Raw genomic sequence first — 16,882 nt, 5'->3', positions numbered from 1 at the left:
CACATCCCTACTGCTAAGGCAAGGCTACTCAACATGGGCTGCATGCGGCCTGTGGCCCATTTGTTTGCGGCCCGCGGAACAGTTTGAGTTTATGCGGGGCTCAACACTTGGCCTGTGGGTGGGATCCTTTGAACATGGCCTCCACTAGGAGCACATTCCACAATGGTGAGACATCTCCCAGGTGGGGTGAGCATTGAAATATGCAAGTGAACGGGCTGGCTGGAGCGGACGAGTACAGGGTGTTGGCGTTTCTAACCCCCAGGAAGGAGGTGACAGCAGCACCAGGGCATTGTGGGAATTGCTGGCTGCTTAGCTTAGTGGGCAGAGCCTGAGAGGTGCTGACTAGCTCACACTGGCCACGTTTGGGTCTGGCACCCTGGCTTAAAACTTGATCTTTGAATTCATGCCCGTCAGAGTGAAAGAAGCTTTTTGCATATATATTTGCATGTATATGCAACCACACTTACACTGTGGCCCTCGGCATGTGCTGTGAGTATTTTTGTGGCCCCCGGGGCTTCCAAAGTTGAGTAGCCCTGTGCTGAGATCCAAACCAGTGTTTTGTTCATCTAGTGAATTCCATATCTAATCTGTGCTGTCTAATTTAGGCTGTAAATTCTCTGAGTGTGAGACCATGTGGAACCATACACAGGCAAACCTCAATAAATAGTTGCTAATGCTAGTAGGCTGACTCTTTTAAGAAATTGCAACTCGCTCATGATTTACTACTGAGCTGTGAGGTTGTTAATAGTTCATCTGCACTCAGCATCCTTGATGTTCACTCAGGTTTAGTTAATTGTGTTTAACTGTAAAACATGTAACAGCATGAATGTTGACTACATAGATGAGTAAAAGTTATTATCTTGCATTACTACTTAATCTCTTCATTAAATGAAATGCCTGAAGCCTTTTAGGCATGAATTGTCTTTTAATTCATTGAGTAACTCATGGTGATGTGCCTTTGGGTCACATCCTTTTAAAGTGGGCGTATTATGACAAATTGTTCTGCAAATACTTTAAGAACCCCTTCTTTCCTAGACGTAGTGAATACTTCAAGCTTTAGGGTGTTGTACAAGATATTATAAATGATTAAAATTTCCAATGTTGGTGCTGGTAAATAAGTACAGTATTTAATTCATTGCTCAAAGACAGTATTTTCAAACCCATCTGGGCACGTTTGACCCCTTAATCCTAACTTTAGGCCCCAATTCTGCAACTGGCTCCGCAGTCCTGTGTCATTGTGAACCCATTGGAAGTGACTTGTAATCTGCATGTGATCAAAGTCCTACCCATGGAGAAAAAGAGGCAGGATTAGAGCCATAGTGACTTAAATAAAAAGTGAGAGGATTTTTTTTTTTTTGAGTTGCTGGACACTGCAAATCCTATTCAAGTCAGTAGGAGCTTCAGGGAAGCCAGGGGAAAAATAGTCCACATATACAGGAATATGAACTTAGTGACAATGTTTGGACTGGGCCTACAGGAAGCAAGGTGGATGTCAGGAACTCCAGGAGAAGTAAGATGCATTAATGAAGATGTGGGAGACAATGAAGTTGAGAATTCTGATGCCTGGAGAGAGAAAAGGTTGGGCCTTACAGGTGTTGCAGAGGAAGAAATGACATATATGGATGCTGTCAAAGCTGTTATCCAGGTTAAGGGGACGGAGTGACAAAGATTGTGATTACATCTGTGAAGGGGAGGGGGAGTTTTAGGGATGGGCTATAAAGAGTTTTTGCTGTGATAAGGTGCTATCAGGAAGACATGCTGAGATCCAGGATTGCGTAGATGGAGATAAGTCAGGGTTGGAAATGTGTGGGTCATTTGTGTGGAGTTAGTAGTTGAGAATGTGAAGAGCTAGAGAAGGAGAGAGTCTGTGGAAGGAAAGAAGTTGGGAATCTCTGAAAGGAACTGATGGAGCTGCCAGAAGAACCAGCAGACAGTCACAAGCACTAAGATAGGACAAGATTTCAGTAGGATTAGAGTGGAATAGACTCAAGCAAGGAATAGGAGCAAGCAGTTTCAGGTAGTGTGAAAGCTTTTTTTCTCTTAGGTTTTATTTATTTATTTATGTATTTATTTATTTACAGTGAAGCTAAATGTACAACTAAATGGAATTCAGAAATTGTAGGGTGTGTAATCAGCAGTTCCATTTGTTTACAGCCTCTTTAGTAACCCCTAATGGATTGTAAACATTCACATAACATAATCTGATCTCTTTTTCATTATCCATATTTTATTACTACATAGCACTTGAACTTTAATTTTTTCCTAGTTCCTCACTCATTTTAGTACTATTTTTGCAGCTTTGATTTAGTTTCTGCTCTGTGTAAAAAATGTGCAGAACATGATAGAAAGCAATCCTGCAATGACAGGGAGAGTGGGCTAGGTAACCGGACGCATTTTTTTTTCAGTCTCCTAATTATAAATTACGATGAAGTCAGTGCTTCTGATGAGTGATCAAGACCTGCGGTTTGTGACCATTTTATATTGCAAAACTAATCAGTAATATAAATGTCAGTATTTTTCAGATTTTTTATTTCTTTATAATTCTGTCATTTATTCAGTAGAATACCATTATATCAATTCTGCTTTTATATTTACTGCTAAGCCTTCACAAAAACCTACATTTTTATCATACAGATTTGTATTACTTTTATTAGGCAAATAAGTTTTCCCCCTCCATGTGGTTTTAATGGAAATGGAACTGACTTAGTTCTTTGTTAGTTTGGGTTTATATATTATTGCTGCCATTACAGTATTGAGAAAAATATAAGCCCAGATTTTTTTTTCCATGAGTCTAGAAAAAATGTGGTTAATGAATTTTCAGTGGCAGTGTAAGTTCTTTCAAATTGATACTTTAGGCTATAGTAGTCAGTCAGCAAAACAGTTCTATTTAATGAGGTGGATTCTTCATTGTAAATTAGTATGAAGGCACCTGGCACTCCCTATTCCTGTACTAAAAAAAAAAATCGTATTGAATTGGTGGGTCAGCCACTAGCATGGGCTTCCCAAATGCTTTCAAATGGAACAGGACTACAGTGTGAAAAATGCAGTCATCTGAGACTGACTTTGCAGATGGCCTAACTTGGATATTTGGTACAGTGAACTGCAATCCCTGATGCAGACAGGGTAAGGAATTTAGAGAAATGGGAGTTGACTCCATGTAAATATAGAAAGCTCTTCTTTTTCCAGCCCCTTGCTGTTCCAGATCATGCACATTCATAGATGGTTGTGGCCATTGATGACTGTGGGTGTTTGGAATTCACTGTTCGCTTACTGAAGCCATGGTGTCGGGGCATCTCTGTGCAAAAGTGCTAAGCTACCTCAGGAAATACTAAATTAAGCACTGCTCAAAAGAGATGGCACTTAGGCAAGGGATGCAACCCTTGCTTCTTCATTTTCAGAGGCTTGCCCTCCAGTGTTAGGCTTCAGTTGTACTTATGACACATAGGATCACTATTGTAACTTGTTGCATAGACTGGATGGCATGATGGAGTAGCATTGCTTTTTTGCCCCTCTTTGTGACTGATCTTCTCTGGCCTTCCTTGTATTGATTTGTAAAGTTGTTTGCTCTGGGCTTCCAGTGGGAAGCATGAAGGCCATTATTCATGCTGGAGAGCGTTTGGGGCAATATTCAGATGAAAACTGTGCTGATGATAAATTGAAACTCACATTAGTTGCCTCAACAAAATACAGGACTATGTAGCACTTTAAAGACTAACAAGATGGTAGTGCTACATAGTCCTGTATTTTGTTTCAGCTACACCAGACTAACATGGCTACATCTCTATCATTAGTTGCCTCAGACGTTGGTAGAATTTTTGTTTAGATCTGGGTGACAATTGGAATTTTAAAATGCATTCACCTTGGGGACAATGATACCCCCTTTTGTGTACTGCAGCATTTCTGAGAGTCTCACTGGCATGGATGTTGGCAGAATGTCCATTTTAAAATTACATCTGTACATGTTCACGCCAGAGGTGCTTGTGAGCATCTCTGTTTTGAGAGAGAGAGGAAACAATGATATGTGTTTGTCTGACGAATGCAACTCGGGTACTGTACATTGAAAGTTCATAGGGATAATTTTGTTTTTAATCCATAGTTCGTTGGTTCTTTTAAGCAAAACATGCAAATCCTTAAAAAAAGGAGAATATTCCTTGACCAGACAAAAAATCCATTTGTTAATTACTTGCTGAGCTCTAATCCTGTTGCTTCAAACAGCCTGGAGGAAGCTTGGTTGGGATTTTAGTGTGTGTGAGAGAGAGAGAGAATCCAAATAAGCCTAACTTTAGAGACAAATCCTTATTGAAGCTCCTTTTTACATAAGATGCTATCTAAAACAAAGCTTTTAACTATTCTTGGGACACACTTGATGCCACGAATTAGTTATAAATGCAATTGCTGCTGTTATAAAATAGAAAGGTAGTTTCACTAGGAGTGTATTCTTCTGGCTGGAGCCAGATGAGAGGAAGGAGCAGAGGTGATTATCAAGATAGTCAGATCTGCAGTAAGAAACAGTGTTTAGGTGTCTGTGAGAAACTATTTCTGTATTGGAGTCAAACACAAACTTCCTGAATCTTGAAAAGAGGACTGTTTCATTTTTTAACCCATCATGGGTATGCTCTCAGTGCAATTAAAAGGGAAATCAGTGCAGAGAGACCCATTGATTTCAGTGCAAGTTGGATCATGAGCTTTAAATGTTTTCATCTCCTAATTTCATTATAAATAAAATACCTAAAGCATAACAGATGGGCTTTCTTAGCTTCCTATTTTTTTAATTCAGATATGCATTTCAATACCCTTCACATATTTATTGTTTTCTTGTATACTTACTCTCTACAATTGTAATTAATTGTAAAATAGCACACTTAAGACCATAACAAAACAGTACGTATAACACGTTTCTGTAAACAAACAATACAGCTTGATACTTCTTGAAATTAGTACCGTTTTGCAGATAAGATAAAAAAAGACAAACTTGTTGCTAAACATATGTTTGAGAAAGAAAAGATCCATTTTGGGGCACATTTTTGTGTATTACAATGAGGGTAGTGTTTCTGTACTATCTTCTAGTATTTCTAATGTGAAATACTCCCCAGAATAATGCCTCAGTAAGAGTACATCATACCCCCAGTGACAGCATATAAAAATATTAAATATAAGAAATGGGCAAAGCAAGTATCACCCTAATTCTGCAGAGAGCCTGGCATGGTAGGATGTGTCATATCGCATCTCTCTAGTGAACATGCTAGAGGTGAGTAACCTCTCCGTCCCCAGACAAATTCTTACAGATCTGCCTAATCTTATCAGACATGTGCAAAAGTACCTGCCAGCATCTAGTGATGGGTATCATTAGTGGCGTGATGTAACAAACAAAACAAGGACAAAGAAAGCATTAGCTGTAAGTCTCTTGTAGAATTCAAGACATAAAAGAGGCAGGCTATATTTGGTTGTACAGAGCCTGTCATCTTTTATTGTAAAGGAAATAAGCTTTCCTTAACACTATTTAACAGGGGTGGCAAACATACAGTTCTCTATAAAGCCTTCCCTTACTATTCCTCAGTTTCCATACCAGTATCTGAAGTAGTGTGTTTGATTTTAGATAAAAAAGACACTTGTACAAAGCTCTAGGCCCCTAACATGTAATACAACAGAAATCACAGCAGCATTAAAATTATTCAAAAACGAAGTCCATCTAAGAGCCACCTACGGATGTGATGTACGAGCCATCTGCCAAAGCTCCTTTTCACTGCTTTACTGTTGTAGGTTTCCAAATACTCTCATTAGGGGTGTCTAAGTGTAACCATTTACATGGGCTCATCAGTTACCTTGCATGATTACGTGCAGTCCCCTACCCCCACGCTGCTGCCTCTGAAACAGAGACAGCAGTGTGGGGGAGGGCTGCAGAAGCTGATAGCCCCTGGCATGAAAATGTGTAAGTACTGAATTTTTTCCCAGTGGTTCCATGTTTACTTGAATAAACAAATGTTAACATCTCTAACTCTCATACCCACATCTTTTGCAGTATACCAGGAAGGTTACCAAATCCAGGCTACTTTGGACTCAAGTGGAGGGGAGAGATAGACAGGAGAGAAGAACAAGTTCCATAGTCCTGGAGTTCTCATAGAGACCACTCTGCTAGCAAACTGTCCCTCTTCTTTAAAAGGAGGTGCTCAGCTCACAGATTTCTTTTGGCCACTGCTGAGTCAATATGGTATTGGGAGAGAGGCAGTCCCCCATGTGGGCTGGTCCCAAGCCATTTAGTGCCAAAAGCTGCATAGAGACTTTATCAAAAGCAAAAATGAGAATGTTTCAATAACAAACCCTTTTTAGGATTCCTGGGGTTGGTAAATGTTGGTCAAAGCACAACAGGCCAGATCCAAAACACATTGAAATAGCTGGAAGGGCTCAGATGGATTTCAGTGGACTGTCAATGAGGACCAGCCTTTTTTTAAACACCCTTCTGGAACATTATCACAAACAACTTTCAATGTTATTTCATTGGTTTAATCTCTCAACTATCAACATTTCTGTTATAGGCTGAGTTGCAGAGGAGCTGAATTGTAAATAAAGGTGTCTGTGCTCGAAATTCTGTTTTTTAATCGGGTGGGGACTAATAGCGTTATGATAGTGAACAGAGGATGGGAGGCCCTATTTGTCTGTCACGTCCCATAATGATTTCTGCATTAAACGATCAGAAGTGGAGAACCAAGAGGGATCTCATTAGTTTGTGCTTGCATTGTGTTAGATACAAGATTAATTTATAGTTTTAAGGGTTTGGTTTATTTCCTTTATAACCCTGCTACTCTAGTACTTCGATCTTGGTGCTGTCACCATTCAGAAAGCATAATAAGAGAATCAAAGAAGAAGTCTGTTACGATTACCTATTTAATTCCAGTAATTGACATCTAAATTCATACATAACTGTTTGAGTTTTAATACCATGGATGCACAGAGGTTTTCCATCTTTGTACTTTAAAGTCAGTGCAACATTTTGTTCTTTCTTTACCATGATCATTATTTGATGTGCATTCTTTTTTAAATGGCATCTGATGTGGTATCTCTCTTCAGTTCTTTGTGGTTTCCTGTTTTTCATACACAGATGAACATATCTGCTGAGATCTATTCAGCTTCATCATATTTCATCACTTATGATTTTCTCACTACAAACGTCAAAATAACATTTAGATTTCCAGGTCCATAGGCTTTTATGAATACAGTAAAGGCCAGATGAGAATTTTTTTTCTGCAGCAGAAATATGAACTCAAGTCCCCACCATTCTTCTTTCAGCTGAAAGTGCTTTTTTAGTTTAGATTTTTTTGATCAGTAAGACATACGTATCCTTTTCTTACATCATTCAGATTACTTAGTAATGTGGAGTTATTTTGGACATGTAAAAAGGAGATGTGGAAAATAATATTGTAGAATAAAAATACTTTGGCTTTTTTTAAAGTTAGGCAGTGTAAATAGCAGAATCCCATGATGCATCTGTAGCATGTGAGAGTGGTGTGCACTTTAGACTTTTTAGCATTCACAGACACACAAATAAGCTTTAAAAACACATTGTATACATTCTGAAGTCCTGAAAATAACTACAAGTCACCTAGAGTGTTTCTGCAAAATATGCTATTTTCTACTTCCACTGAGCACTAAGGTCGAGGAAGGGTTTAATGACTTGCACAATTTAGATAGCAGCCTTTGTAATGTTGGGAGAGGGATAGCTCAGTGGTTTGAGCATTAGCCTACTAAACCCCAGGTTGTGAGTTCAATCCTTGTGGAGGCCATTTAGGGATTTGGGGCAAAAATTTGTCAGGGATGGTACTTAGTCCTGCTGTGAAGGCAGGGGACTAGACTCAATGACCTTTCAAGATCCCTTCCAGTTCTAGGAGATAGGCAATCTCCGTTAATTTAATTTATGTAATGTTGTTTGGAGGAAGAGGAAGCAGTAGCTAGCTGTTGATAGATGGTCTACCAGAGCTTGTAAAGGGTCCCATGCCTCCAAGTGATGGGCATTCGGCTTGGTTTGGGCATGGACAAGTGATGGGGTCCCAAATATCACCATCTTTGACAGATGAACCTGCTGATTTGTTTTGGCAGATGAGTTCAAAGGGCAGAAGGATAGGGAGGGAGATCAACTAAGGTAAACAAAATGTGACCCTACTTGCGAAGATCAGTTTAGTATTGCTTCATTCTGAATTGCTCTTTCCACGCCTGCCATGCTTTGCTCCAGAGCTATCTATGAATAAAAGTGGGGGTAGGTACTGAGTGTTAACAAGGCATGCCAAAGCACTCAGTCAACCTCTGTCTAGCAGAATTAGGTCTCTGGCGCATTTCAGCTTCCCTCCCTCCTTAATTACGGCATTTGTTCATCCTCCATTGAATTCGTTTGCATTAACAGACTCCTTATTCTCCATGCTGCTAAGGTTTGGGACTGAGAGGTGCCTTCCCTTAGTTCTTGTTGAATCCTTCAGAAGGGAGACAAGATAACTCTTCCCTACCTTCCTGATCCCCGTCCAGAGCATACTCCCAGCCGAGGAACATAGTGGACTGCTAATTCCTCATGTACTAAATCCCTTCCTTAAATGCTCAAGGTAGACCTTGTATTTAATCAGGAAAAAGAGCTGGTCATTAAATAAAGTCTTGAACGTTGTTTGAAAGTTAGCTACTAAATTGGATTCAGAAAAACATAGTTTGGGTTATTTATGGAAGAGCTTTTCCTTTTGTGCAGAAGTCAACGTTCTAATATCCATCTAACAGCTATAAACCGCTACTCTTGCTATCATCCTGCAGTTTTTCATTTTTTCGTCACTACTAGTTTTTGTAACAGTTTTCTCATTTCTGAAAGTAATTTATTTGAGAGTTGAAAGAACCACCATATAGTCAAGTAGAGCAAGGCACACTCTTTGACAATGGGTGAAAGAACCTTTGACTACCTTAAGTTGCTGAGGTTCATGGTTTCATAGCAGTTATTATCTGAAGGTCATTGGCCTATACAAGGCAAACTGGTATAAATGAGCTTTAGTCACAAAAACGGAAATCTTAATAGGAACTAAGTAGCACACTTGTTAGTCTGAACAGAGGTGAAGGACCATGAAGAGAGAACTTCCTTTCCACCCCATAGATGTTTCCTACTAGTCAAGGTTGAGATCACGTGGAGTGGCTTGCTGGGCCTGTAGTGTGGCTAAATAGAGGATTTTTATCTTGGCACCAGCGATACCATCAGTTTTCCCCAGCACAAAATTAACTTGCAAAAAACTCCAAACAACAAATTACCACCACACGATTTCGGGAAATAATTTGGCTTGGCTATTTTGCATAATAAAATAAGAGGGAGTTTAACAGTAATCTTAATGGAAAATGGACTGGCATTTGATTGAATCCTTGCAGAAAACGGAGGTTTTTAATTTTTATACCAAAACCAAACATAATTAATGTCAGGCTTGAGTTGTGCTGTGTCAATAAGGTAATATCTTCAATATGGCATTGTATTAAATCATTTCCCTCTCCCTCACAGAACGATAGTGCCATGGAAAGTGTTCCGGCAGTGCCTTCATGAGATTCATCAGATAAGCTCTGGTTTGGAAGCAATGGCTCTTAAATCTACCATTGACTTGACCTGCAATGACTATATTTCAGTTTTTGAATTTGATATCTTCACTAGACTATTTCAGGTAAGATTTTTTTTTTTAAATAGTCAGCATTATGGAAGAATTTAGATGCGTAAGCCACCAAGGGTATGTCTAGACTACATGCCTCTGGTGACAGAGGCATGTAGATTAGGCTACCTGGCATAGGAAAATGAAGTGGCGATTTAAATAATCTCCGTTTCATTTAAATTTAAATGGCTGCCATGCTGAGCCGATCAGCTGTTTGTCGGCTCAGCGCGGTAGTCTGGACGCTCCGCGGTCGACATCAAAGGCGTTTGTCGACCTCCCAGGTATGCCTTCTGTAATGAGGTGTAGTGTAGATGTACCCCTAATTGACAAAAGCCAGATGGTTGGAAAATCATGTACAACTCAAACATTAGACTGCAAAACTAACTTTATTTTTGTTTTCTTTTTCTGTATCAAAGCCTTTATTTTAAAAGATACACCCAGGAATCAATAAGTGGGCATGGTTTCCCTAATTGTAATGCAGTTTTGGCAACTTCCCATGCATTTTTTTGCAAAAGCAGATTTCCCTAAAAATATGGGTCGAGGTTGCTAATCTAAAATGTGTATATAAATATACAATTACTGTGGCATTTGAACTTCATCTTGTCTGCTCCTGTTGAAGTTGATCAAATTTTTGCCATTGACTTGAATGAGATCAGATCATGTGGTTGGCAGTGTCATTTTATTTGCTAAAAGTTTTTTCGTTTGGTTGAAGTAAACTAATACAACTCATTTTGTACTTGTACGACTCAACTTTTACATATGTGTATCCATTCTACAGTATGTACTTTAATGTGGACAGAATTCTGATTTCTGAGTTGTATGGGGACTGAATAAAAATATCGATATAGACATTAAATGTCCTTCTTTAACTTCTCCTTTTGAATGTACAAGTAATTAGTTAGACTTCATTTATTAGTATTATATCCTATCACCCATTCCAGGATTGCTTTTCTTTCTTTGTCTAACATGTACATTGACAGTTTAATGCATTGTTTGTGAAAATCACTTTGTTAAAGATGTGCTCCTGCTGGGAAATTTGCATCCCATTCTAATTTTTTGATTACCCACAATTTTCTGGCATGTTCATTGCTTGGGTTTTGGTATAGTCCATTAAAGCACTAGGGACCATTTGCAAAAGTTGGATGATATAGTAAAGTGTTTTGAATCCAGGGTTTTTGTTTGTTGATCACCTTTTGTTTTCACCACTTCAAATTGCTGGAGCCAATAAAAATCAAAGGTTAAATTTTTTTCAGATGTAACCAATGCCCATTTAAGATGTTCTGAGGCTAAACTCAGAGTCTCAAAACAGAGTCAGAGCATTCCCCTTACAGAAATAACCAAATGCATTTTTTACTATATACATACAGGCAGTCCCCGACTTACGTGGATCCAACTTACGTCGGATCCCTAGATACGAACGGGGTGAGGCAACTCCCGCACATGCGCAGCAGCATTCCCGGGGCTCGCTCACCTGGGTCCTAGGATCCTCCTCCTCCTTGGGCCGGCTCCGACTGGGGTCCCGCAGAGCTGCCGGGCAGAGGAAAAGTGCCTCCCCACGCCCGCTGCCCCACCCCACCCCCCTGCCAGCAACAGGCTGCCCCCTCCCCTGAGCAACAGGCTGCCGAACAGACAAAAGCAGCCTCTCTGCCCCTCCTCCCCTCTATACCTGCCGGGCTCCCGGAGCGCAGCAGCATCCCCGGGGCTCGCTCACCTGGGTCCTAGAATCCACCTCCTCCTCCTCTTCGGCCGGCTCCAACTGGCCTCTGCCTGCAGCAGCTGGCCACAGGGACAGGGATCCCGCAGAGCTGCCGGGCAGAGGAAAAGTGCCTCCCCACGCCCGCTGCCCCCCCCCCCGCGGCCTCGCATCCTGCACGCCTCCCCCCTCCCCCCTCCCCCCCTGCCAGCAACAGGCTGCCCCCTCCCCTGAGCAACAGGCTGCCGAACAGCAGACAAAAGCAGCCTCTCCGCCCCTCCTCCCCCTATACATGCTGGGCTCCCTGGGCAAACAAAGACTCCACCAAAACAAACAAAGTGCTGGCCTCATTGTGTTAGCAAAAAAAGGACCCTCCTCCTAGAACCCTGGGTGGTGTGTGGAAATAAAGCTATTAGCTCAAAGCATGGTGCAGAGCTGTTTGGTATTTGATGAGTTACTCCTTTAGTCCTGAGTTTGTCACAGGGACAGAAATAGATGTGAAATCTTCTGAACAGGGGAACAGACAGCAAAACAAACATTAGAGGGGAGTTAACCTTTCCCTATGCTATCCAAAACTAAAAAAAATGTTTGGCTAGAGTTTCCCCTACAATATGTACCAGTTCCGATTACATATTCAACTTAAGAACAAACCTACAGTCCCTATCTTGTACTAACCCGGGGACTGCCTGTATATATATATTTAACTGGAGGTTTTGCTAGAGCTAGTGCACAACTCAACTATTTTGGATTTCAAGGATTTTTGTGAATCTTTGCCCATTTGAGCTTTGGTTTTGAGGCTGGGGTTTGAGTTAAACAAAACATTTGTGGCACAATTCATTTGAAACACCTAAGCTTGGCCTGCTTTGCATGTTTCTGTGCCAAACAAAAACTCCTGTGTTTAGTAGAAAATTCTGAAACTCTTTTGTTAAAGCTGAACTGGTTGTTTTCGGGTTGGTAACTTTAAAAGGCTGCCGGGGATACCAAAAGCTGTAGGGGAGGGCATTGTATTACCTCTCTGCCTCACCAAGAATGAGTTTTGCTGGCAATCCGACTGTGTCAGCTCCCTACTCCTCCAGTCTGTTTTCCTCATGAGCAAATCCCTCAAGGCTCTTCTGGCACATACACTGCTAGTAGATAACAATCTGTGCACTCAGTGCCCCTGAGCTACTCAGAGATGTCTCATAACCCCTATTGCTGTGCATTTACAGACTATATTAAGTTTGTTGCTCTGTAAGTCAGTACATCGTAGTGTATTAAATACGCACTTCCCTTCAAAACCAGCACTGAGTTGACCTGTAGTAAAAGTAAAACAAGTTCAACCAACAAAACAGCAAAGATAAAGTGATAACAATTAAGCGATAAAGATAGCGATAGTTATACGCAAATAAAAGTGAAAACATCTGTAAGTCATTTAGCAAGATATTGTTTTTGTTCAAGGTGTTTTCTCTCACCAACAGTTTCCTTTCCAGCTTTTTTTTGCTGTCTAGCAAAGGCAGGAACCAAAGATTAAATTGCTTGGCTTCTAGGAGAAGGATACAGATGAAGTTGAGACATTCCCCTGAGTACAATCTAAACTACTGGACAACAGGGTCCTCTTCAATCTATAGCATGGAGTGCCTCTTGCACTGCTTTGCTGCAAGAATAGCCACACTTTTGACAGAAGCTGCTGTCTTTTATGTTTTATACTCTCTCAATTTCTTTGAAGATTGCCCCCTTCCAGGTAGGGTTGCCAGATGGTTGAAACAAAAATATCCCCCCCCCCCCCCGAAAAAATGGGAAAAAATTCTGTTGAAGGGGGGTGGGAAAGGGGGGGAAACCAAAGTTGTTGGGGGGAGGGGGGGAAGGACTCCCAAGTAAGCCAAAAAAAATATTTAAAATAAAACAGCATTAAAACCATGTCCCCATTAAGAGTTAGTGCAGGGATAGGAACAGGGGAGCATCTGAGCACTAAGACCCAGGGGAAAGCTTTGCTGCCCCTAGATCTTTTGGCCGGCAGCCATTTTGTGCCGGTAGCCTTGGGGAACCAGGTAAGCATGGGGGCTGGGGTCAGGAGGCTGAGGGTGTTGGGAGCCGGGGGAGGAGAGGATGCCGGGCTCTTGAGTGTTTGTGGGATTGCCAGGTGCCTGGCATTTTCGGCTCCTGGCCAAGGAAAAATTCAGAAAATACTGGACATTTTAGGTGAATTTTTTTACTGGACAGGGGCCAAAAATACTGGACTGTCCAGGTGAATACCGGACACCTGGCAACCCTACTGCTAGGCTGTAGATAAACAGTGCCCTATGTACTTCAGATTCAAATATGATCTAGAATCAAATGTAAATTTCTTGTTTACACCTCTTTGTTGCTTAAAAATGGCTATTTCAGTAAAAGATAGCCCACCTGAGTTTGAGTTTGAATCGTATAATTCAGGGTCACAATCAAGTAGCAAAAATCTCATCATTCTATATTCACATGTTTCAACGGGATACTAATATTCAGGAGATTGAGTTTTCAAATGATACCTCTCCATGCATACTTCGTTCAAAGTATATCCATAACATTTGTTAAACATAGAGTACGTGGTGTCATAGGAGTGCCTGTCTGTTTCCTCAGGGATTGCCTTTTTTTTAACAAGTCAGGAAGGGCTCGTTGACATTCCGTCTCCTGAGTCTCTCTAGAGTTCAGGAGCCATGTTAATGCTCTGACTTTGAGATCAGGCAGCTTTTGCTTCATAACTTCGTTATGGCTAATGTTTAAACTGATGTAAATGCCTCTTTCTTTATCTAGAACAGAAGTGTTTATCATCTTCATCTAGGGTAGACTGTCAGGTCTTAAACGTGTTCCAGTAACATAAAATCATAGACTCCTAAAACTGGAAGTGACCTCTAGACGTCGTTGAGTCCAGGTCCCAAGCACTGTCTAGAAGATGATCCCTGACAGATGTCTATCCAACCTACTCTTAAATATCTCCAGCGATGGAGATTCTACAACCTCCCTAGGCAATTTATTCCAGCGTTTAACCACCCTGACATTTAGGAAGGTTTTCCGAATGTCTAACCTAATACTCCCATGCCGCAATTTAAGCCCATCATTTCTTGACATACAGAGATAATTGATAATTTTATATATAATTTTAACACATGCATTTTACAAGGGTATTGATAACTAGCATGTTCCTAACTAGCATGTTCCTAGCTTTCATACGATGCTTCACAAAGCAAATTTTGTACAAATATTGTAGTAATGTGTAGTGTGTGAATACAGAGGAACTTAGGGTCACCATAAATGAACCCATACATTGCTTGTGGTTTGCTTACAAGAGGGTTTAAGAGGAATACTTTTACTAACTATGCCATAAATGATTAGAGTTTGGAATAATCACAATGGCTTTTTGTAGGAAAGCTTATTCTATTTTTCCTGGTCTGCTTACAAATCCAAAACAAACGTTCCGTTTTGTTCTTTTAATCTCTGTATTCACTATAATTATGGAAAGGGAAAGCAATGATCTGAGAAATACATTTTGTGCTGGCCCTGCAGTGTCTTTGTAGATTGTGTTACACTGCACAGTTGAGGCTGACAGTCTGAAATAGGATTTATTTTTCCGGATCCATATACCAACAAATAACTTATTATATTGGTTTCTGTTTACTATATTATCTGAGCATTGCCTCTATGATTCATTACCATGCTTGCTTTTAGATAAAGTGGATCAACGAGGCCAATTTATGTAAGGACTGAAGATGGGTTTGGATTAATTTTTAATTTAAGGACAATGTTTTTTAAAAGAAGCAGAGCGAGCTCTTGCCTCAAAGGGTTAGCTTCTCAGCTATTGTATGTCAGCATCATTCTATTGAAATCCGTTTATGCTGGCAGAGAATATGGCCCAGAGGCTACATTTACTTCCCCAGATTTTTAAGATACTTCCCTAAATTCTTCATATATGTACAAACAGTGTTAAAAGAGAAGTCATTTTTTTTCTCCTCAGTCAAGAGCATCACTATACATGCATAGCTACAGTTGGTATAACATTAAGATGTTTTTTAAAACATAGATAGTTGGGCAAGCCGTGGGCCAAATCTGGATGCTTTAAAACAGAGCCTTTATTCTATCATTGTAAGCAGGTCCCACAAAGTGTAATCTTTGTAGTATAAGATATAACTACTGTCTTTCTCCTCCTGCTAAGCATGATGACATACAACTTCTGTATTCTGCGCTCTCTGAAGATAAGCATGTAGGGAAGAAAACAGTCGTTGACAAAATGCGAGAACTTTTCTCAGCATTGCATTTGGATTATGGAATTCTCTTGCAGCAAGTTTATTTTTGTACAGGCAGTCCCCGGGTTACGTACAAGATAGGGACTGTAGGTTTGTTCTTAAGTTGAATCGGTATGTAAGTCGGAACTGGCGTCCAGATTCAGCCACTGCTGAAACTGATCAGTTTCAACAGCGGCTGAATCTGGACGCCAGTTCTGACTTACATACAGATTCAACTTAAGAACCCCAGGCATCCCCAAGTCAGCTGCTGCTGAAACTGATCAGCGGCTGATTCCAGGAAGCCCGGGGCAGGGGCTTCCTGTAGTCAGCCACTGGTCAGTTTCAGCAGTGGCTGACTTGGGGACGCCTGGGGCAGAGCAGCTGGGGTGCTGCTGGGTTGCTCCAGTAGCGCGGCTCCTCGGCGCTACTGGAGCAACCCAGCAGCACCCCAGCTGCTCTGCCCCAGGCGTCCTGATTCAGCCGCTGCTGAATCTGACCAGCAGTGGCTGAATCAGGACGTCTGGGGCAGAACAGCTGGGGTGCTGCCCGGTTGGTCCAGTAGCGCCCAGAGCGGCACTACGGGACCAACTGTCAGCACCCCAGCTGCTGTACCACAGGCATCCGGAGCAAAGCCGCGGAGCACAGGGGCAGCGGGACAGCCCAGACGCGCCGTGGCTGTCCTGCTGCCCTCGGGCTCCGTGGCTTTGCTCTGCTTTGCCCCCCCGTCCCCTCCGTCCCCCTGGTCTGCAGACTAGGGGGACGGGGGGGGGGGGAAGCAGAGCCAAGCCGCGGAGCGCGTGGGCAGCGGACAGCCCTGTCCGCTGCCCACGTGTTCTGCCTCTTTGCTTCCTCTCCCTGGTCTGCTGGAGACCAGGGAGAGGAACGGCCCCGTTCGTAACTGCGGATCCGACATAAGTCGGATCCGCGTAACTCGGGGACTGCCTGTATATTGAAAGCATTTAAACTTTATTGGTATCTATTTAAAAAATCCATGGCTTCATCTTGGAGTATCTTGAAAGATTCTTCATAAAAATATTTGTGGTCTGTTTTTAATAATGGGAGGATAGATTTGGTTAAGAACTGCTTTGACTCGTGAAATGGAAAGCTCTTCTGAAATATTGTTAGAGTGAGGCTGCCAAACACCTTTATAACTGACCCATTTTGTCCCCAATTTCCTAGCACAAGCAGCACCTTTCTAAAAATATCACCTGTAAATAGCGTTTGCCGAAGAGAGAGGTGGTGACTAGATTCTCAAGATAGACGCTTTTCCCAGTTTCCTTCTTACATTCTACCTCTTGACCTCTCCC

The 16,882-nt window shown here is 41.5% G+C and overlaps 1 protein-coding gene across 5 annotated transcripts in view; it reads left to right on the top strand.

Annotated features, from left to right (window-relative positions):
- CBLB (Cbl proto-oncogene B) overlaps positions 1 to 16,882 on the top strand; it is a 201,963-nt gene that overhangs the window by 105,135 nt on the left and 79,946 nt on the right. For all 5 annotated transcript variants that reach the window (XM_014570330.4, XM_006116796.5, XM_014570329.4 and 2 more), the window contains exon 5: positions 9,509 to 9,665. In XM_014570330.4, coding sequence (XP_014425816.3) covers positions 9,509 to 9,665 — 157 coding nt within the window. The remainder of the gene's footprint in view (positions 1 to 9,508; positions 9,666 to 16,882) is intronic.

The sequence above is a fragment of the Pelodiscus sinensis genome, chromosome 1, assembly GCF_052426305.1.
Source record: "Pelodiscus sinensis isolate ZL-2025 chromosome 1, ASM5242630v1, whole genome shotgun sequence".
Classification (NCBI taxonomy): Eukaryota; Metazoa; Chordata; order Testudines; family Trionychidae; genus Pelodiscus; species Pelodiscus sinensis.
The sequence above is the reverse complement of the archived record's forward strand: the minus strand, read 5'-3'. Positions and strand labels throughout refer to the sequence as shown.